At 36.1% G+C, this 23,251-nt stretch overlaps 1 protein-coding gene across 2 annotated transcripts in view; it reads right to left on the reverse strand.

Annotated features, from left to right (window-relative positions):
• Positions 1 to 23,251, reverse strand: part of LOC148271610 (ATP-binding cassette sub-family C member 4-like) — a 61,187-nt gene that overhangs the window by 21,069 nt on the left and 16,867 nt on the right. Inside the window, exons 3-16 of one of the 2 annotated variants that reach the window (XR_015825059.1) lie at positions 22,992 to 23,222; positions 20,227 to 20,434; positions 19,053 to 19,281; positions 18,139 to 18,295; positions 16,967 to 17,537; positions 15,409 to 15,703; positions 12,981 to 13,216; positions 12,244 to 12,357; positions 11,711 to 11,955; positions 10,896 to 11,258; positions 10,545 to 10,671; positions 7,986 to 8,136; positions 6,714 to 6,946; positions 2,610 to 2,719 (exon numbers count right to left, since the gene is read on the reverse strand). Coding sequence is in view for 1 of the 2 variants with exons in the window: in XM_088241174.1 (XP_088097300.1) it covers positions 2,610 to 2,719; positions 6,714 to 6,950; positions 7,986 to 8,136; positions 10,545 to 10,671; positions 10,896 to 11,258; positions 11,711 to 11,955; positions 12,244 to 12,357; positions 12,981 to 13,216; positions 15,409 to 15,703; positions 16,967 to 17,537; positions 18,139 to 18,295; positions 19,053 to 19,281; positions 20,227 to 20,434; positions 22,992 to 23,222 (3,274 nt within the window). In the remaining variant the exon portion in view is untranslated. Of the gene's footprint in view, positions 1 to 2,609; positions 2,720 to 6,713; positions 6,951 to 7,985; positions 8,137 to 10,544; positions 10,672 to 10,895; positions 11,259 to 11,710; positions 11,956 to 12,243; positions 12,358 to 12,980; positions 13,217 to 15,408; positions 15,704 to 16,966; positions 17,538 to 18,138; positions 18,296 to 19,052; positions 19,282 to 20,226; positions 20,435 to 22,991; positions 23,223 to 23,251 lie in introns of both variants that reach the window. The other variant, XM_088241174.1, reaches the window with a different exon arrangement.

Consider the following 23,251-nt stretch of genomic DNA (forward strand, 5'->3'; position numbering starts at 1 on the left):
CTTCATCTCTGTTGTAATATGTTAATGACAGTTGTAAATTCATATTTGCTATTTAAAGCACGTACTACGATCAAGTCCATGTCATTGAAAGATTTTCGACCAGCAGTTGTGGCAGGTTTAGTTGGAGCAATTTCTACAACGAGGGGAAAAAAGAAAGCCTTACTTGCTGCACCAAATAATTTTAAAGTTCGAGTTCCCCTAGAGCTCCGGATGGATAAAAATGCACATATGCCGATAAATGGGAAAAAAGTACGTTGCGCTAACTGGAGCACCGAGGCAAATCCGCACCGGACCAGGTGGCACTGCTCAACTTGCCATGTTGGACTCTGTCTTCCAGATAAAAGAAATTGTTTCATGTTATTTCATCAAATAAAGCCTTTAGAATCATTTTGAAAAAAAACAGATATACGAGGGTAAAGTCGATGGTGAATGAAATGAAATTATTAACATATAAACAAAGAAAATTTTACAATACAATGATATTTGTTCATAAAATTATAAACTCTAATAAAAAAACAGAATTTTGGAAAAAAATTGATCGGAACCAGCATGAACACGATCACAATACTAGAGAAAAGAACAAAATTAGACTTCCATTTAGGAAAAAGGCAAAGTCACAAAATTCAATTTTATTTAAAGCAATTAAAAAGTATTACGAAATGGAAAAAAATATTTATGACGAAAAAAACATCAAAATTTAAAATAATGGTCAAGACATATGTGATAAACAATTTATAATTTAAATATATTTGCAATGTTATTATTAGAACACACATAACAATATGTATGATATGTGTGGCCCTACTTTAAGATTTAAATTTTTTAAAAAATATAATGTTTATTCATACCCTTTTTCCTATTTTTTATATTACATTGTTTTTAATTTTTTTATTTCTTGTAGCCTGGTGGTCCCACTGTGGAACCGCCAATTTTCTCTAAAACTATAAATGTAAAAAAAAAATAAAATATAGAAATAATCTTTACTATCCTTTGTTTTCAATAAAATATTTTAAAAACCTAATCCGACTAAAAAATAATGTTCCGTCCACAAAGGGTTAGTAGGATGTATGTCCTCCTTTTACTTTTATAACAGCCTCAACACGTTTTGGCATGGAATCAATTAAACTTCGGCAATTTCCTTTTATTCTGCCATCTCAAAACCACATCTGAATAGCAGCTTCTATCATCTTCATCTTGGTGGTGCAGTCCAATTTTTGTATCCTAGATTAACAAATCGCCCACAAATTTTCTCTGGAGTTAAGGTCAGGTGAATTTTCAGGCCAGTTTAAAAGAGTTATCTTTTTATCATTGAAATACTTAAGCATAAACTTCGATACGTGACAAGGAGCCGAGTCCCGTTGAAATATAGCCCCGCCATTAGGACAACATTTACTCAGTTCTGTGCTCGAGTGCTGCTCCAAAAGAGCTTTATACTTTAGGCTATTCATCATGCCTTCTATTGGTATCGAGGATCCGGTCCCCCCAAAACATCTCCTTCACAGGATATTTCACCGTTTGGTCAATATGAGCCACAGAAGGTTTTTCATGCCCACTTTTTCTGACAAATTTTGTGCGATATCCCCGCACGAGAAAGTGGGTCTCCTCTGAAAACAGCACCTTCCTCCAGTCTTCTACAGTCCATTTCGAATATTTTCTAGCCCAAATGAGCCTTTGCTTCATCATACGTGGCGTCAGAAATTGTTTCATTTTGTGGTCGAATTGCTTTTCATCCAGATTCAATGAGTCTTCTTCGTACTGTTGAGTCATCTATCATCACCCCAGTGGCTGCCAAATATCGTTGAAGTTCGTAACATGTTTTTCTGGGGTTCAACTTACTGTTTCGGATTAAAGATATTTCATCTCGAACACTAGTTTTCCGATTTCTTCTACATTTCCCAATTCTCTTTGCTTCAACTGACCCAGTTTTTCTTTTCTGCTTAATAATCTTGCTGACTGCTCCCTGACTCACAAAACATTAATTTGCAATCTCTTTCTGAGTCATTGATGTATGTTCGTCTAAGGTTATAATCTTTTCCCTTTTCCTCGGCGTGATATCCATGATTTAAACCAACTCAAAAACACTGTTTAATATTTATTTATTATAAATATGGCCTAAGCCAATTACAACAGTTACATGAAGAAACATAAATGAAAGAAACTGAACAAAAAGAACATAAAACTATTTAGCAAAGACAAACAAGGGCAAAACAATAATTATATACATATATTCAAAAAAACGAAAGACCTAAAACTTTGAGCTAAACCATGCCAATCCAACTTCATCCGACACTGTTTAGTCGCGAAGAGATCTACGAAAAGCCGGAAGATCTATCCCAAAGAATTCCAAGTCGAGTGATGAATTGACTAATCTACACATTCTGGACATTGGGGCATAAAAACCAAAGTTGCTCTTAGAAGATTTTATAAATAGCAGATTTTGACTGCAAGATATTTGATATGCAAGCACTTTATAAAATTAGTCCTTTATTGAGAAAATGTAAAAAGGACAACAGATAGTACACCAACAAACACCAATATGAGCTCCCAAATAATTAATGAACTGTAAGTCATAATTTTTACGAATGTCATTTGTAAAAAGGGTCACTTACAGAGGTCATTTGGTTCTCCACTTCCGCAGTTTGCCTCATTCCCCACTGACACATTCCCACGAGCCCCATAACTTGTGTGATAGCCAATCCCACCTTTCCGCCGAGCGTGTCTGAAAAAAAGAAATAAAAAATATATTTTCTTAATTTTTTTGAATTTGATAAACCATTTTTTTTTATGAAAAGAAATATTTGCGATCTTATGATTTACCGGAATATTTAATTTTAAGGCCCATTTTCATTGAGTTGTAAATAACCCATCCCGAGTGGGATTCGAACCAAGGACCTTTGATCCGTGAGTCCGAGTTCAGTCTGAAGTAAATAAATTTAAAACAAAAAAATAACGTAAACATCTAAACCTCTTCTGTACTGTGGCCGCTGGATTTTCTGTACTGAAATAAAATTCCGTCTCACCTAAAAAACCTTATCAGATGATTCTACATATTGTATCAGTTCATGGTTTACCTCTTCGTTCTGAATCTCAAGGCACTCTCTTAATACTCATCCACAATTCCTCTTTCTTCTCTAACTCATATAGTGTCCATGCGGCTCGACTGTGGAATCATCTCCCATCCACCATCAAAGATGTTACTACATTATCTCTGTTTTAATCACGTCTGAAGAAACATCTCCTTTCTCTTCCTTAATCTCTCCTCCTTTTCTCTTTTCTCTTTCCTGTTTTTTCCTTTTTCCCATTGAGTAATAGTTGATTTAAGGTAATTTATAAACAAATACGTTTATTTCTTTTTTAATATATCTTTAGCTTTTTAATATTTTTTTTTCTATTGAATATGTTCTGTAACTTGAACTATAAAAATAAAACTTTTATTTTATTGGTTGGTTGGAAGAAATTGCCATTTGGCAATAAGCCCGCCAATGTACAAATAACATTATGTACAAAAAGTTAAATAAATAAAATTGTTATTAAAAAAAACTAAACACCAATCATCACGCCGTTTCTCCATTGTCGGGGTAGGCAGAGAGGATAGAACACCATATTGACGGTCCCTACGTACACTATCGAAACTGCATTTTGCGAGGTTTACAGCAGAGCAAAGACGAAGCTACTGGCGTGCATGCACAGAACTAATAATTATGCTGAGCTGATGGACTAACATGATGCTAATACAGTAAAACCCTGGTTTAACGTTTTTCAAGGGAGCAACAAAAAAGTGTAAAACCGAGGAAAACTTTAAAGTGAGGAAATTAAAAATGTAAAGAAAAAAAAAAAAATCTTTGAAATATAATTATTGTACAAGACTATACTAAATATACTGCAGAAAAATTGTAAGAACTGTCATGATTGGGGATTATTCATATTAACAATATTTTGAGTTTGTCCAAATTTTTGTAGACAAGGACTGGATTCAACTCCCTGGGGAGCTGTTTATATTAACATATTACAACAGAGATGAAGAACATTTAAGAGAAGGTAATATAGAAGTCCAGGCATCTACAGGGCTTATGACCTGTCAATGGCTGGTTTAAGTGGCCACTTTACACACTGTGTAACATTCACCATTCTGCCTATATTCGAACATCTATATTCCTTCAATTCTTTCATCTGTTGATGTTTGTGAAGTTAAAGAGCTGAAACCTTTATTTATGCGGGTGAGATTCATCTAATTGAATTATTTCACCTACATACTAGGCAACGCCTGAAAATATTATTTTTTCAATTTCTATACTTCTTCATGGACCAGGTAATTTATCAACAATATTTTGAGTTTGTCCAAATTTTTGAATCCAGTCCTTGTCTACAAAAATTTCAATTAGATGAATCTCACCCGCATAAATAAAGTTTTCAGCTCGTTAACTTCACAAACATCAACAGATGAAAGAATAGAAGGAATATAGATGTTCAAATATAGGCAGAATGGTGAATGTTACACAGTGTGTAAAGTGGCCACTTAAACCAGCCATTGACAGGTCATAAGCCCTGTAGATGCCTGGACTTCTATATTACCTTCTCTTAAATGTTCTTCATCTCTGTTGTAATATGTTAATTATTCATATTAACCAATGATTAATTAAAAAACATTTTGTATTTTCCCTAAATATTGGGAAATTTTATTTATATGGTATCACTTTTTTTAGTATGGCATCACAAAATTTCAACTGTCATTTACATCGCAGCAAAATTGTTTCACACTTTTATGATGACTGTTTTAACCGTCTTCTTTTCACATTATGTTTATAACCTCAAATAATATTTCTATTGCCAATTTTTTAAACTTTCTGCATCGTAATTTATTGATGTAAGACTTTATTCTTCCTAAACATGCGTCAACTGCATGTCACTATTTAGTAAAATGTCAAAATAAGACACTTAAACAAAATGGTCAATTACACTGCACCACATTGAATTTAGTTAGAAACAATAATTTACGCATTTTTTATTTACCTCGATTTTATTCACCATTCATGCGGCGGCGCGCGGCTCGCTTTTGACAGATCGAAAGAGTTGTGAAAAAATTTCGACGTAAAACCGAGGTTATGAAAAACGTTAAATGGGGGGAATATTTGAATGAGAATGTGTGGAAAAAAATGGGACTTACATATTTTGGTGTAAAAAGCGGGAATATGTAAAATCGAGGAACGTAAAAATGAGGTTTTACTGTAATTAAAACATTTAAGTTTGTAAGTGAAAATTCTTGATGGAAGTTCATTGTAATTTATTATATAAATAAAACACGAGTGATACTTTAATCCACAAATTCGGAAGAAAATACTTAAACTCATTAAAATAGCATTATATCAATTCATTAGTTAAACCAAAGAAAATTTGTTGATAATGATCCTTAAGATAAAAATAACTTTATTTAATTTACTTACATATAACTTTGAATTATGTATCCTTACCTCTGTTCTGTATAAATACATTTAACTTTTTAATAAAGATACCAGTCTCGAAGATGTTGCGAAAGCGATGAAACCGGTCACTGGATATTCCAAATTTGTGGATTAAAGTATCACTCGTGTTTTATTTATTTAATAAATTACTGTAATTATGCTGAGCTGATAGACTTACTCCGCACCACTCCTACTGCAATCAAATCAGCTATCTTTTCCATTGAATGGCCATCCTCTTAATCCCCCTCTTTTTAGTGTGTTTTTAATTTCTATTCATCTTAATTTATTTTCTTTTTAAAATTATTATTAACATATTCAACTAACTAACTAACTAACCATCACGCCATTTCCCCAGAGGGGTAGGCAGAGAGGATAGAACGCCACACCACTCTGTCCTGGCACACTTCCTTTGCTTCCTTCACATTCATACACCTTCTCATGCACGCACGTCGATTATTCCGACTTTTCACATGACCACTTTCAAGAATTTGTTGTACTTGATCATGCCATGTCTTTCTCGGCCTTCCTCGACTTCTACAACCAGACACATTCGCATTATAAATCTTTTTAGCCGTTCTTTCATCATTCATTCGCTCCACATGACCGAACCATCGCAAAAGACCTTTCTTAATTTTGTCGATAATGCTTAACTCAGCCTTGCATTCTGCTCTAATTTCGACATTAGGGCACCTATCATACATTGTTTTTCCGCACATTCGCCTGAGGGATCGCATTTCAACAGCATTCAGTCTACTTTCGTCCCTTTTTTTCCAACTCCATGCTTCGCTTCCATACATTAGGGTTGGTACCAGAACTCCATTGTGAACTGCTAATTTAGCCTCTTGCGATAGACACTTATTTGCTACGACAGACTTTAAGGCACCATTAACTCTGTTACCGGCACTAACCCTCCTTTCAATATCCTTGTCCATATTTCCATCTCTAGTAAACATACTACCCAGATATACAAATTCTTCGACCTGTTTCAAACTATCTCCATTTACTACAATCTTACATTCAGTCATAGTTACATTTCTTTCAAAGACCATGACGTTCGACTTTTGCACATTCATTAGCAAATCACTCTCCTTGCACACTTCGTAAACCATTTAGTAAAATAAATATGAAATAACAATCGCCGTAATACTTTATGTACGTTTTAACTAAATATTGCAAGAGCCCTCTGGGCATTTGTGCAACAAGTAAACATGCATGAATCGGACTGTATCCGTTGATAAATGAATAAAACACTACCTTCCGAGCTAAACAGTAGAAAGCTATAGGTGACCGTGGCGAGGTAGAGGCAACAGACGACGTCCATGTAGAAGGCGAAAGCTCGGTTGGAGTTGAGGACCAGGGTCCACACGGAGGAGTGCAGGTCCTGGTGTCGGTCAAACTCCGCCGTGAGGATCTGGCTGGCCTCTTCCGAAGCCCGGATAGTTTCGAGGCCGGACAAGGTGGCGTTGACGTGGGTGAAGGCCGGCGACCTACCTGAGAAAAACGGGAGATATGTAGCAGTTTAAAAAAATACATATACTGGCTCAATGTTATACATATATTAACACAGATTTTGGACATGGCCGCAATAAGTGAAGGATATATTTCAGCTCTACACTAGCCGATTCGCCAATCATTTTAAGGCAATACATGTTTGATCGTTATTTAAACCGATCAAACCAACCATTAGTTGCTTTAAAAAAAGATTCTTGTCATTTTTTTTTCAATTGATAACACTGTAGACTCTTTTGAAATCCCTATCTACAGCTGCAATTTTACCACTAATTTCTATCAGGGTAAACTGAGTGTTTTGTAGAAAAAAATGTGTGTTTATAGTCCTTAAAATATAGCTTGATTAGAATGACAGCTGTCAAACTGGTTTCATTAGTGATGGAAAATTACTGATCACGGATCAAATTGATTTTATCAGTTATTTCATGCAATCATGAAACTCTGTTTCCGAAAATTGATATAAAAAACGCAAAAACTAGCCTATTATAGTGTGTTCAACACAATTATTCACCAAAAAATGAGACATTTATCCTTTTTTCATGAACAAAATCAAATGAATTATTTTTTTATTCGATCAATTAACATTGATCAATTTGTCCCATCTCTAACGTTTTAGCAATATGATGTAACCTTGTAAGAACGTCGTTAATAATTAGGTTTAGATTGTTTTTTTTTAAGTTTTACACTTTTTTTCTTGCTCCCTTGAAAAACGTAAAAAGGGGGTTTTACTGTATTTTAAAAATAGAATGTGCCGCAAAAAATGTTGAAGTGTGTAAAAAGTGGAGAAATACAAATGAAAAACCAAGTTCGAACGATTATAGGTTTTATGGTGAACTAATCTCCTGTTTTGAAATTTTGTGAAAAAATCACAAATTTTGACATGATGCATACTTTCATTGAGACTAGATATAACTATTGACTGAGTGATTATTGTCAAAGGACAATTCAATAGAACAGATAGAATACCAATGCCTTCTCTCTCGTCATGAACGGGTTACATGAAAATGTTTCCATTACTTATTCCTTCCACTCTCTTCAGGCTCCTCCCGGTCCTGATGTAAACAGTCCTGATGATGGACAGCAGAATGACGACCAGAGTTGTGGGGATCAGGAGCCAGTAGTTCAGGATGCAAACAACCACGAGGATACCCACTGTCTCGAGGAAGAACTGGAATTGTAAAATGAATTTTAAAATGTCAATTGTCTTTTGTATGCTGACGATGCTGTACTTCTTGCTAACAACAAAGAGGAACTGCAATTCTCGGTAACATAGGTCTACGATGTATGCAAGAGAAGCGATTTGCTGATGAATGTCGATAAATCGAATGTGATGGTTTTAGAAAGAAATGAAAGTATGACTAAATGTGAAATCACTGTGAATGGAGTTATACTAAAACAAGTAGAGGAATTTGTGTATCTAGGAAGTATGTTTACTAGGGATGGAAAGACCGAGAAAGATATTGAAGGGAGGGTGAGTGCCGAGAACAGGGTGAACGGTGCACTGAAATCTACTTTGGCAAACAAATGTTTATCGCAGAAGGCTAACCTAGCAGTTCTAGTGCCAACCCTAATGTGGGAGCGAAGTATGGAGTTGGAAAAATGATGATCCCTCAGGCGAATGTGTGGTAAAACGATGTATGATAGGTGCACAAATGTCGAGATCAGTGAACTGCGTAAGGCTGAGACATGCATTATCGACAGATTTAAGAAAGGAGTGCCGCGTTGGTTAGGACATGTGGAGCGAACGGACAGCGAAAGAACGGCTAAAAGGATCTACGATGCGAATGTTGATGGATGCAGAAAACGAGGAAGACCGAGAAAGACATAGCACGATCGAGTACATCAAATACTTGAAGATGGACATGTCGGGAGTAGGAATAATCGGCGTGCGTGCATGAGAAGATATTTTATGAATGTAGAGGAAGCGAGGTCTGTATGCAAAGATAGAGCGATATGGCGATCTATCCTCTCTGCCTACCCCTAAGGAGAAACGGCATAATAGTTTTTTTTTTTTTTAACAAAAATTCCTTCTTAGGACGATTACAAACACTATCTTCATCGGTAAGGTACATATGTTGTTGAAATTCCATTTGTCGATGCGTTTTGAAGCTGCAAAACTTTTTGTGATGATGGCTATCATATTATTTTTATCATATTATGTAAATATTATCAACTATCAAACATCTAAATTTAGTAAATGGGGTCTAGAATTTCAAACGTTCATGCGCTCAGTAGCTGCAAGACTTGTTGCTGTCTAACTTCTAATTTTATAAATTTGCTTTTTATTTCACTTTTAAAATATCACTTAAGCTCTAAACTTCACTGTCAAATATTTTTTTTAAAAATAAAAATGTAAATAGGGGCTGGATTTCTTATTGTCCATGCGCTCTGTAGCTTCTGTAATTTTTTTAATGCATTATCATTTTTTTTATTTATTTTTTTTTTTTTTTTTTTTTTTAAAAGAAATATTTGCGTTCTTATGATTTACCCAAATATTTAATTTTGAGGGCCATTTTCAACGAGTTGTAAATAACTCACTATTAGAAAATTTATTTATTTATTCATTTAAAATTACAAAATTAAATATTTATGAACTTATTAAGGCTTTTTAGGCTATGCCCGTGTCAAGCCACAATAAATAACAATAAAAATACATAGTAAAATTAATTAGATCAAATTATAATGACATAGAATCACAATCTAGAAAAAAAGGTAAATGTATTAAATAATCAAATTCCAAAGAATACAATGCAAAAAAGATAATCAGAAATAATTTTTAAAATATAAATTATACAAATTAAGAATCAGACATAATCAAATATACAAAATAGTGGTATCATTAAAATCAACAAAATAATAGTAAAATATAGTAGTATTAAAAAAAAAAATAACACAAAATTAGCATAATTGAAAAATTGAAATATTTAAAAGCATAATTGAAATGATAATTGAGTTATATTTCTAGAAATTCACTCAATTTTAGTAAGAAATATAAGGAATAGGAGCAATAAATCATATGCCAAATAATAGTACGTACTAAATTAAATTATACAAAAATACATAATAAGAAAAACATAAAAATTATCAATATATATAAAAGCAAATAAAAGTAAAAGAGTATGGAAGGAAAGCAGATTTGTAAGTTTTTGCTAATTTCGTACTTTAAAAAAATTGACAACATCGTTCCTATCGATTCAAATATTCCCCCAATTAGCGTTTTTCAAGAACGCCAACCGTTTCATGACGTCACTACTGAAAAGTGACACACTGATTACAGTCATTTGGCGCGGTATTTGATAAATGTAACTTTAAAAAATCATATCTTTGTTAATAACGCACAAAAAAAAAAAAAAATTTTGCTTAGTGAAATAGTACGCTAATAGAAAAAAAATTAATTAGAAAACAGTGGAATTCCTCATTGTCTGACACCCAGATAATGGCGGTAATATCATTTTTACCAATTATACCTGTAGATAGAGGATAAAAGTTTGAAGTTAATCAAATATGTTAAAAACGTAGTTAACCGGTTTTCCTCGTATACCCACGATATCCAACAAATGAAAATGAACAACTTACTCCTATGCAATCTACCAAAGCAGCGGGCAGAACCGTGTCTACGGCTCCCATGTCCTTAGAGAACCTGTTCAGAATTCTTCCAGAAGCGTTGTTGTTGAAAAACCACATGGTAGTTCTTGTTATTCCTCTAAAAACAATTATTTATTTGAAACATTTGAAGATAACTAATTATTATGTACACTAAATATGTCAACTCTTTGTAAAAGAGAAGGGAGTTAATACATTCGGGAATTGAACCTAAGACCTCTAGCACGGTAGGTTAATGCGCTGTCCATTTGACCACGAGATGGAATTTCTTAACTAACCTATAAAGCATGAAAAAAAATTATTGCAACTCTTTTTTAAACTCACTGGAACATTGAATCGTGAAGATTGATCGAAGCTTTTATGCACATACTGAAGAAGACCATTAGCTTTCCAAATATGAGTAAAATACTGATTAGTATCAACCCGGAATAAATGTACACACTCGACTCTCGCGAAAGGTTCCAATCATTATCCCCAATGTATGGTGAAGACCAGTCTGAAGAGTTCCAAAACGGTATCGAAGTGGATCCGAAAACGCTTTCCGTTACATTGGCCAAGTCGGGAAGGGTTTCTGTAGCATTGGCCACGTCTCGAAGGGTTTCTGTTACATTTGAAGTGTAAGGGTTTTCAGTGGTGAATGAGTCCGGGGATTTCGACACGGCGCTCGCAAGTTCTTCCATACTGACCCTAAAATCAAACAATTTTGAATTAATTACAAATACCGAGGTAACAACGTTTATGTTGTTTTTTTTAAATATGGTTGCATCGCACGTATCATAGTCATGCCCGCCTCCATCTGCACACGAATTTGTAGAGGATTTTGGAATAACTCGATAAATAACAAAATAATCTCACATCTTTGAGATTTGCACTGGTCAAAATCCCAGAGAGAATAAAATACAAGCTTTGCTGGACAGTATTAAAATCACTTCACAAAATGGCTCCAAGATACCTATCAGACCAAATGTATTAGGGAAAATACATGTCAAAGAATACCTACTCATAGGTCAGCATTTGATTCAAGCAGAGGAAAACTTGTCAAAATCCAGCGCTGCCCAAACACCAGGTTCAAAGATCATGCTTTTAAGACCACCAAGACGTCAGCACAATTATACATCATTGTTTGTACGTGTGCTTACCAGCGACTGATCCACAGGTCACTAGCCGAGAACGCGGCCTGCGAAAGCAGGAACAGCAAGGGCATAGCCGCCATGCTGAGCGCCCCCACGGCACTGCGGAAGAAGGCCGCGTACACCCGGCGATCCACCGCCCCGGTGAGCTGCTGTTCCGCCTCGCGGATCGGCACGACCGCCTGGGGGCCCTCGGACAGGAGAGACGCCCGCGAGCTCAGGGACCCCACGGACGGCCGCTTGTGGCGGCTGTCCTGGAAGGAAGATCGGCGATTTGGTGAGGAAATTCAGAGGGGTTTTGAAAACATGAGAATTGCCCATTTATAAATGCTCATTACTGACAATATAATACCCAGTAATTTTTCTTGAATTTCTCCTTTTGTTACAAGGATGTAAGTTGATCGACCAACGTTTCAGGTGCCAGTTGAACACATTGAAGCATAACGGCATTTTCTTCTGTCATCTCCAACTGGGGTTCCCTGCTTCAACAAGCATAAATGCTACACAATAAATCAATCAATACAAATTAAATTAGTACTCACACTCATGTCTTCGGGGCTCTGAGCATCTTTGTTCTGATCGGCATCGGAAGGCAGAAATTCTGCAAAGTTAGATCTAGCGGCTTGCAGCTGGTCATAGGAACCCTGGAATACTATCTGCAAGCCAATGAAATCCAGAATAAACTTCTTATACCTTCATCTTCGTTGGTCAAATGGCCAGCTGTGAAACTGGCTTCGCGGGTTCGATTCACGCCATTTGCAAGAAAAATATCCAACAAAGATTCTTTTTCAATTGGTCTGGGTGTTTGACAATCTGAACAATTTTGGTAAACTTGCAAAATTTTCTAGTGCGAGGAATCTAAATGCGCATTGTTTTTTGGCTCTGAAGGAATTTTAATCGGTTGATCTTCATGGCGGCTGGTTACGTGAAAAAAACCGACAAACATCATCATTTCATCATTCCCTTTCCGCACCTAATGGTGCATAAGGCGCTACACTTGTACACAAATCGCAGCGCGTTTTTATCTTTTTCGATCCATGAAGGTAAGATGATCAGTATTACGTTTAAGGCGCAAGGGACTGTGAAATATTCTAGTGTAAAAATATCTTTTAAATAAATATTTCATTTCAACCATGCCGGGAATCAAAACCGAGACTTTTTTTAAATATGGATTTTACACAAAAAAAAATTTTTGACATATTATTTTGGCTTAGATAAACATTAACGATGCGTAACAAATGACCAAGAAAAACACCACGGGTATTGGATTGTGCCTCACCTTTCCTCCCTCCATGAGGTAGATCCTGCTGGCCTTCGTGAGCTGCTGCACCTGATGCGTGGCGAGCAGCACCGCCGAGTCCCGCAGCAGCCCGCGCACGCACGACTCCATCAGTGCGCTGGACACGTGGGTGTCCACCGCCGACAGGGGGTCGTCCAGCAGGTACACTTGCGCCCTCCGGTACACGCAGCGCGCGAGAGACACGCGGGCCTTCTGGCCCCCGGACAGCGAGACACCTGAACAAGGCAGCAGAGACTAATGCCGGATGGTCAAAAATACTATGCAATGGACTCGGAAACTACAACGAAAATTACATGTATTTGAGACAAATTTAAAATCAACAATGAGATTAAGAAAGGGGCAACCGAGATGGTTTGGTCATGTAGAACAAATGGATGATGAAAGGATGGTAAAACAGATAAATATGGCGAGAATGAACGGTAAAGTAGGATGACGACCAAGAAAGACGTGGCACAATGTCAGCTGTCATATAAAAATCATGTTCAAGTGAGCATTTTTTGCTTTAATTGAGATTTATTTGAATTTTTAATCATTCTCAAGTAAACACTTTTGATAAAAAGCCTTAACAGAAGCCTATTTAATATACACAAAATAAATACTTTAATTTTCAATTTAGCATTGAATGCGGAGTAAAGTTTCAGAGTTACTTATTTTTATTTTTTAAATAAAAATTTTTGTTTTCTTATGATTTACCCAAATATTTCATTTTGAGGGCCATTTTCAACAAGTTGTAAATAACTCACTAGTAGGAGATGGGAATCAAGTTGGGGTAGAGTGGGATTCGAACTAAGGACCTTTGAGCCGTGAGTCAGAGACACTAGCCACGGGACCACAACCCTAATTGGTGGAATTTGATCTTATGATGTCTGAGATGTCATAATAAAAACGAGTTTCGGCATGTCGGTAGATTAAAATTCACCATACCGAGGAAGGTACAAATAGTGGAAAAGTTAAATATTCCGTCTCGGTATGTACCGATGAAGATAGCGTTTGTAATTGCGGCCCAGAGACTATGAAATATTCTAGTTTAAAAACACATTTTTAAATAAATATTTAATTTCAACCTTGTCGGGAATTGAACCCAAGACTTGCTTGGTAGGAAAATACACTGACAAACATTCTGTTAATACAACATGTAATAAACACAGTCGAAGTCTCAACATCGTTTTCCTGTCAACCTCCAACTGGGTTGGAGCTCCCATGCTATCCACACGCATAATTCCTCCAGATGCATAGGGGTATTACACAGTGGCGAACGGTGATTTTATTTACAGGTAAGCTATAAAAAAATATCATTTATTTGTACCTACATAGTAAACGCATAATATAATGTATATACAGGATGTTCTTTAAACCCTGTCACATCCGAAACCACGATGATCAGTATGACCAAGAAGACATATTGGCACATTAAAATAAATTTTTAGAACGAATAAAATTTACAAAAATAAAATATTAAAAATCAAATGGTTGCTTACTTCTGCAAGGGTGATGCGAGGAGAGGGGAGGGGGGAGTCTGATACACCGTCAAACACATGGCAACGCCCCCCTCGCTTCTCCCCTGCAGAAATAAGCAACCATTTGTTTTTTTTAACAATTTTTTTTATTAATTTCTGCGCTCTAAATATTGTTTTAAATATGCTAATATGTCTTTTTGCCAATACTGATCATCGTGGTTTCGGATGTGATAAGGTTTAAAGAACACCCTGTATACTATAAATTACTATTGTTTCTGTGGTTCTGTGTGATACAACAACTCTCATCTATGAAATCAACTCAAACGACTTAACTACGTGATATATTATATTTTGTAGCTATATTATCCATTAATTAAAAACATAACTTGTTTAATAGTTCATAAAAAATACCAGAGTGAATTATCTCAGTATTAGGTATTCTCATTACGATTGAAATGTCAACTGGCCGATTGGTTCTAGAAATAAATAATGCCAAAAACGGCCGCGTTGAGCGCCACAAGTGCTGCGAGTCATATGTCAAAAGTATCATCTCAAAGAAAAATAGCCCCTAAGAAATAGTGTTTGAAATACTGTTTTCCAAATCGAGAATCTTCAAAGAATTTGTGTCATCTGCAAGTTAACTCTAGGAGAAAAATCCCGCTACTGGGTTTAATGTTGAAAATACAGTGCACTTATTTATACGAAGAAATAAGCTTGAGTAATCGGCTAGTTCCTTGGCTCATTGCTGGCGCTGGGCGCCCTTTATTAATATTTTAATTTATATTTGGAGAAACATACGAAAGGTGGCAATGAAGAAATAGTAATTATTTGTTTGTTTTTTTGTAAATAAAGTCACCGTAAAACATTATTATGGATAGCTAAATATAATGGTAAGCTGCGCATAATCGCTTCTATACATGATTCGCCCCTGGTGTTGCAAGGCTGCTTACCTCTCTCCCCCACAATGGTCTTGTCCCCATGGGGCAACATCTGCAAGTCCTTTTCCAACTGGCAGGCCTTGAGGACGCTGCGGTAGCGAAGCCTGTTCATGGGCAGCCCGAAGAGGATGTTCTGCCGAACGCTGGCCTCAAACAGCCAAGGCTGCTGGCTGCAGTAGGACACGCCGCCCCCTAGGGACACTATGGACCCCCGCTCGGTGCGAACCTCGCCCAGGATCGCGTGGAGCAGGGTGCTTTTTCCAGAACCCACGGGTCCTATCACGGCTACAAGCTCGCCTGGCGAAACCTGCAAATTTCTCACAGAATTTTTATTGAGTTGGTTTAAGGCATAATTATGGTCTAAACCCAAAATGGTGAATAAAATCAAGGTTAATACAAAAATGTGTAAATTGTTGTCTCAAACTTAATTAAAAGTAGGTTCAGTGGAATTGACCATTTTGTTTAAGTGTTAATTTTGTCATTTTCTTAAATTGTGACATGCGGTTGACACATGTTTAGGAAGAATAAAGTCCTTACATCAATAAATTACGATGCAGAAAGTTAAAAAATTTGGCAATAGAAATATTATTTGAAGTTATAAACATAATTTGGAAAGAAGATTGTTTAAACAGTTATCATGAAAGTGTGAAACAGTTTTGCCGCGATGTAAATGACAGTTGAAATTCTGTGGTGCCATACTAAAAAAAAGTGATACCATATAAACAATATTTTTCAATATTTAAAGAAAAAATCATTGTATGCATTTTATGCAAATTCAAATTTTAATTTTCGTTATAATCCCCAATGAGGAGTTCCACTGTTTTCTATTTTTTTTTTTTTTTCTATTAGCTTACTATTTAACTAAGCAAAAAAATTTTTTTTTAAATTTGTGCGTTATTTACAAAGATGTGAATTTTTAAAGTTACATTTATCAAATATCGCGCCAAATTACTGTAATCAGTGTGTCACTTTTCAGTAGTGACGTCATGAAACGGTTGGCGTTCTTACTTTCACTGACCGCGGTAAGTTGTATTTCTCCAGCCAATAACAAGACTGACAAGAATCTATGGAATATTGCTTTGATTACTTCATTTAGTTGATCTTAATTTGCTCATTTCTATGTTATGGTTGTTTTTACGAACGTATCGATTTAGAAAAACCTAGAAAGTTGACATTATCTCTGGTTGAAATGTCAAATCATACAAATTACTCTCTTTTTTTTCTATGGTCAAAACGTTCCTTACAAGGTGCGGGGGCTTTAAAGAGGAAACCGGAAATACTACACGTAGATATAAGGAGTGACGTCATTATTTACGATTTTAAAATAAATACTATTTTTAACATTTTTTACTTATTTTTGCGTGTGTTTTTGAGATATTTCATCCTACTCCAAAATTTTTAATTATTCACGTGTACACGAAAACATTTTTAAAATTTAATTCTAGGTGGGGCTGGAAATCCTCATTGTGGCCGTTTTTAAACTTTTTCTGCAGTTTTTCATTTCCTCACTTTAGCGTTTTCCCCAGTTTAACAATTTTACCGTATTATTGAATAAGAATTCAAAAATTACCTTTAGATTGATTTTATCCAGAGCACTGATGTTTTTTTCAAAACCGTCGCTGTCCACACTTTTCCACACAGAATTAACGTTTTCCATCACCAATCCAGGCTCCTTAGCCACCTTCCCAAACTCGCACAGGCTCACGCCGTTTTCTTCCCCTTTCTTTCCAATCTTCAAGCCGTCCCCTTCGTACGGAATGATGGCGCCATTTTCGAAATTGAGATTCCTATCCTTCTTTTGTTTCTTGTCAGGCAAAAGAACATCGCCGAGCTTGTCGTTCGTTTTGATATTCATCGCGAGTTTCGGGACCTCGGGCAGAAGCAAGAATGCCTGGATCCTTTTGATGGAGACGTGGGCGTCCAGCACCGACATTATAGCCAGAGGGAAGAACTCGACGACGGTCAGCTTTATCAGGTCGTAGAGAGAGAACAGTACGAATATTTTCGACGCAGTTATCTCGTTTTCAAAAATAATGTACGCGAGAATGGATATGAATATTGATATTCTTGTGTTTAATTTTATGCAGCTAATTGACAACGCTCGAATCCACGATATGCGTTTTATCAATTTCATTTCCTTTCTGAAAAAAAAATAGAAATATGGATATGAGTGATTGACAATTTTACTCATTTATTTATATATATATATATATCCAGCGGGCGTTTACAATGACTACTAGTGTGTGATAAAAAAAAAAAGAAATCGTTTTGAACTTGGAACGCATTCAAAGTACTCCCCTCCCGATACAATACACTTATGCTAACGTTTTCTCCAATCCTCGAAACAAGGAGGAACTTCAGCCCTACGGTAAATTAAATACAAAAAATGTTTTCTTGCGCGCGGTAAAAATTAAATCTTTTCAATAGTACAGCCAAGTTTCTTGTAAAAGTACAAAAAAAAATATTTAAAAAATATTTTAATAAAAACGCACTACTTTGAATGACGTCACTAGTTCATATGAACCATCCAATGATATGAGAGCATTGAAGGATATCCGGTTTGCTTACTGTAAACGAATCAATCGGCAGAACTGACAGAGAAGATCCTCTGACGTCACGTGCGGAGTTATTTCAAAATTACAAACTTTAAAAAATCATAGCGCTGATAATACGATATATAAAAATAAAAATATACAAGACATGACACACAAAGAAGCAGTGGACAGCATAGATTATTCTTACTTTCTAGCGTCCCTGATGATGTTAGCGAAGCAATGCTCCCAGGCGTACATCTTGATGACTTGTATCCCATTAATAATCTCACTCATCAACCTGATGCGATTATCAGTTTTCAGAGCCGATTTCATCCTTATCTCCGCACTCAGTCTGCCCAACCAGCCTGGAAAATAAACACAACATTTATTCGATGAAATAATGTTTACATTTGAATGATTTTTGCTTTTTGGTTCAGGAAGCTCCTACCCCAGTCAAAGGTGGCAGAAGAAAAACGACGTCGATTCTTCGATGTGTATTTATTACGTGTTGAATAATATAATACAGAATCGGTAATGGAGCTATCCGAACTGATAAACTACTACTACTTCTACTACCATCACGCCATTTCCCCGTAGAGGTAGGCAGAGAGAATGGACCGCCACACACGTCTATCCTGGCATACAATCCTAGCCTCTTCCACATTCATACATCTTGTAATACATGCCCTTCGGTTCTGTCTGCTTTTGACATGACCAGACTAAAGATTTTGGTTTATCTGATGATGCCACGTCTTCCTCGGTCGTCCTCGTCTAACGTTGCCGTTCATTTTCGCCATATATACTTGTTTTACCATTCTTTCGTCGTCCATTCGTTCTACGTGACCAAACCATCTCAGAGACCCTTTCTTAATCTTATCGATTATACTTGTCTCAGATTTACACTCTGGCCTGATTTCATCATCCGTAACCCTGTCATACATTGATTTCACTATATGAGTTAGAGAAGAAATATCATCAGTGTGGCCAGAAGTCTACACACATGCAAATATTCTAAATCCACAAATTAATCATTCTCTAGGGGTGCAAAAAAAATAAATCAATACGAATTATGCTGGTGTGACTCAGTTTTTTTTCAACACCAAGATGACGGTTTTTACAAACCTTGGAGTGGGATGAAGCACAGAAGAAATGCGACACCAATTAGGGCAGCGTATCCAATCCAGCGATACATCAGATATATGACGATTATTCCTTCTATGGGGGCGCGGAACAGCTCGAGGATAAAACAAATGCACATGTCGAAACGGTTCGCGTCGTTGGTCAGAAGGTTGATGACGAGACCGCCCAAGCCCGCTCCATTACTGTCAGCTTTTAAATCTAACCGTAGCACCTGTAGATTAAAAATGTTTATGTATGATAAAAGTTTAGGTTCGAGTATCAATTTATTTATTTATCAATGGACATTGCCCATTGTATACGATTTAAAGGGTTTAAATATTACAATAAAAGAATAGTTTGAAACATTAAAAAAAAGAAAAGAAGCATTGACAAACATAAGGGACATCGAGACAAGATCTGGACTATTTATTTAGTGCTCGTTTAAATCGTTGTAAACTTAAACCAAAAAAGTCCAGATCTTGTCTTGAGTTAACAATACGACAAAGACGGGTCATTGGAGAATTAAAGATATAGTTTGTTCTATGCTGATTGATGAACAGTACTTCATTGTTTCTGAATCTACAAGTCAGAATATTGAATTTTACTCGTCCCAGTAATGATAAAACATCGATTATACCATTTAGTATGCCGAACATATATATGGAGTCAATATTAGTTCTACGTTTTTGTAGACTAGAAATATTTAAAATTGACTCTATTTCAGCATAAGAATAATTACCTCTCTCTAGTCCGAGCATACGCGCTACTTTTCGAAGCGAGCGATGTTGGACTGATTCAATGTGATTTATGCGATTGACATAGAATGGAGACCAGACCACGGAGGCATATTCATACATTTTTCATAACCCCGGTTTTACGTTGAAATTTTTTCGAAACTCATTCGGCCTGCCAAAAGACAACGAGCCGCGCGCCGCCGTGTAAATGGAGAATAAAATCGAGGTAAATAAAAAAAATGTGTAAATTATTGTCTCAAACTAAATTCAAAGTAGGTGCAGTGTAATTGACCATTTTGTTTAAGTGTCTTATTTTGAAATTATACTAAATTGTGACGTGGAGTTGACGCATGTTTAGGAAGAATAAAGTCTTTACATCGATATATTATTTGAAGTTTTAAGCATAATGTGTAAAGAAGAAATATTTTGATGAAATAAGTTACCTTTCTGTAAATGAGGGAACAGCAACCGACTCTCATCCGCATAGCCGTGTGGAGCAGTTCATTGAGATACGGTTGAACTATGCAGACATTGACCACCATGCTGAGGACCACCCCGCTCGCGTACATGTAGGCGTCGCTCCTCGTGATCTCCGTTTGTCCCGGAGAGAAATATGATATAAGAACGCCTAGGCAGAGGGGTTGAGCTATTCTAGAAATAAATACATAAATATGGTCGTCATTATTTCCTGAGATGGCGGCGATATCTACGCAGAAAGGACACAGCATTTGTACTCTATGAAGTATTTTCTTCTAAATTTACTTTAGCGAAGAGAAAATATTTTTGGGACTTGGATTGAAAGACCTGGAAACATTTGAAGCAATAGCGATGTTCAAAAATTAACGTACAAAAATATTCTAAATAAAAATAAAAAACGCATTTTTTGACTAGTCCCATTTTGAAGATTAAAAGCCGAGCAATCGACACATTCATTATTGCTCCAGTATTTTATATTTAAGTAATGAAGGAGATCTAAAAAGACTCCAAATAATACAAAACAAAGCGATGAGGATAATATTAAGATGTGGAAGACGGACAAAAGTTAAGAAAATGATTCAACTTCTAGATATCACGACAATTGATCAAAGAATCAAATTCAATGTTGCTAATGAAATAAACAAAATTATTAAATGAATAGTTCCGAGATATTTTCAAAATAAACTAAAAAATAATGAGTTCTTTCATAGAAACTATGCAACAAGAGGATCTAAAAATATAAGGCTGGAAAAGAAATCAAAAGCAATGTCCCAGAACTGCCTTATGTACAAGGGAATACAATTATTTGAGGAAATGCCAGAAAGCATAAAAAATGAAATTAATGTAAATATATTTAAAATTAAATGTAAAAAGTATATATGTGAAAAATATTAGGTAATAGTGAATATAATTAATGAAAATGTACATATGAAACAGTGAATATTATAAATTAGGATATTAAGTGTATAATAGTGATAAATAATGTTAGAATAAGTATAGATGTAAATATTGTGTTGTAAATATATATTAGACCATGTTAATCATAGAACTAAATAAAATAAATAATAATAATTCAATCTCCTTAAAGAAAAAAAAAATACAGTAGAACTCTAATTATCCAAATCAATTGGGACCGGACCCCATTCAGATAATCAAAAATTTTGGATAATTGTTTTTTTTTCCGAAAAAAAAGTCTATTTGAATTAATTACTGAGTATACGAGGGGGGACCCAAAAGTAACGGGAATCGCGCTGTGGTGGGGAGGGAGTGTAGGGATACCCATTTTTTGATCCGATGTTCGTTAGGGACACGTTTCTTGAGTTAGTGTGCGAAATTCTGTCGCTGTGAGTGAATTAGTTCGTCTGTGGGAATTTTTTTAGTGAAACAACTTTTTTCATTTCGCTGAAAACATGATGGCCAATTGTCAAGAGCAAAGTGAGGCTGTGTAATTTTGTTTCCTGTTAGGGAAATCGGCCACGGAAACTATTGTAATGCTTACGACTGTCTGTCTGAGGCTGTCCTAAGTAAAACCAGAGTCTATGAGTGGTTATCACATTAAAAAAATTGAGAAAAATGTCAATTGAAGACCAACCCCGTTCAGGACGCCCCTCAACGTCAAGAACTGACGAAAACATCGACAAAATCAATGCTCTCGTTCGTGAAGACCGTCGCCGAACCATTGATCAACTCTGCGAGATGTCTGGAATATCATTGAGTTCAATTCAGAGGTTATGAAAAGATTGAGGGAGAGTATCCGGAAGAAAAGGGCAGATTTCTGGCGCACAAGCGACTGGTTCATCCATCATGACAACGCGCCGGCCCACACCGCTCTCTCCGTTAAGCTGTTGTTAACCAAAAACGACATGAGACCAACTGTTTACCCCCCCTACACACCGGATCTAGCCCCCTGTGATTCCTTTTTGATCCCCAGACTCAAAAGGGACATAAGAGGAAAGCGTTTTGTCACTGTGGAGGAGGTAAAACAAAAATCGCTGGAAGGCTTCCGATAAGTGAACTTTAAAAATGTTTTGAACAATGGAAGGATCGTTTGCAGAGGTGCGTTGTGGTCAAGGGAGAATACTTGAAAGGTGATAAAAATTTAGTGTAAATATTTTGGTGTAATTATTGGTGTAAATATTTAAAAAATAAATAAGTTATGACAAAATCCCCGTTTTTTTTGGGTCCCCCCTCAAATGTTGAAAATGAATGATTTAAACCGGGTTGTGGTCCCGTGGCTAGTGTCGAGGACTCACGGATCAGAGGTCCAAGGTTCGCACCCCGCTCTACCACAACTTGGTTCCCATTTTCTAATAGTCAGTTAATTACAACTCGTTGAAAATGGAAACATTTTGGTAAATAAATAATAAGAACGCAAATATTTATTTTTTTTAGAAAAAAAAAGATCTTTTAATCAATTAAATTAAAAGGCAACACTTTTACTCGTTAAGCGTAGTTACAAGTGCTGTTAGTTACAAGTACATTAGTACAGTATGTACGTACCATACTGCAAATGAAAGTCATTGTTACTGAACATCTCGGTAAAAGTAAGCTGTTTGACTGTCATCATTCTATTTCAGGCAGCCAAGTCGTTATTTTGCAAATTGCAGTACGTTTCAGTCGTATTTTTTTTTTTTCTGAAATTGATTTGGATAGTCGGAGATCGGATAATTGGAGCTCCACTGTAAAACATAATTCAAAAGATTCTTATGAAAAAATCAAATAAACGAATTACCTAAAAGTAACTTCTATGATGACGAACACCAAATTGACCATGATCAGTCTTGCCCCGTGCAGTTTGAAGAGTAACCGTACAAGTGACGGGCTGTCCGTGGCGCACTCCTTGTTCCAAGTCTCTTGGTACCGGGAGCCGAGTGCCCCCGACTTGTGAGTGCCGAGAGGAGCGTACAGGTCATCCACCTCTATCTGCCGCTTGAAACCTTTAGTGAACAGATCTCGCAGCCACCTGGAAATCATTTAATGTTTTTTACTTTT

The sequence above is a fragment of the Micrasema longulum genome, unplaced genomic scaffold (assembly GCF_059751315.1).
Source record: "Micrasema longulum isolate JH-2025_06_02 unplaced genomic scaffold, ASM5975131v1 h1tg002770l, whole genome shotgun sequence".
Lineage (NCBI taxonomy): Eukaryota > Metazoa > Arthropoda > Insecta > Trichoptera > Brachycentridae > Micrasema > Micrasema longulum.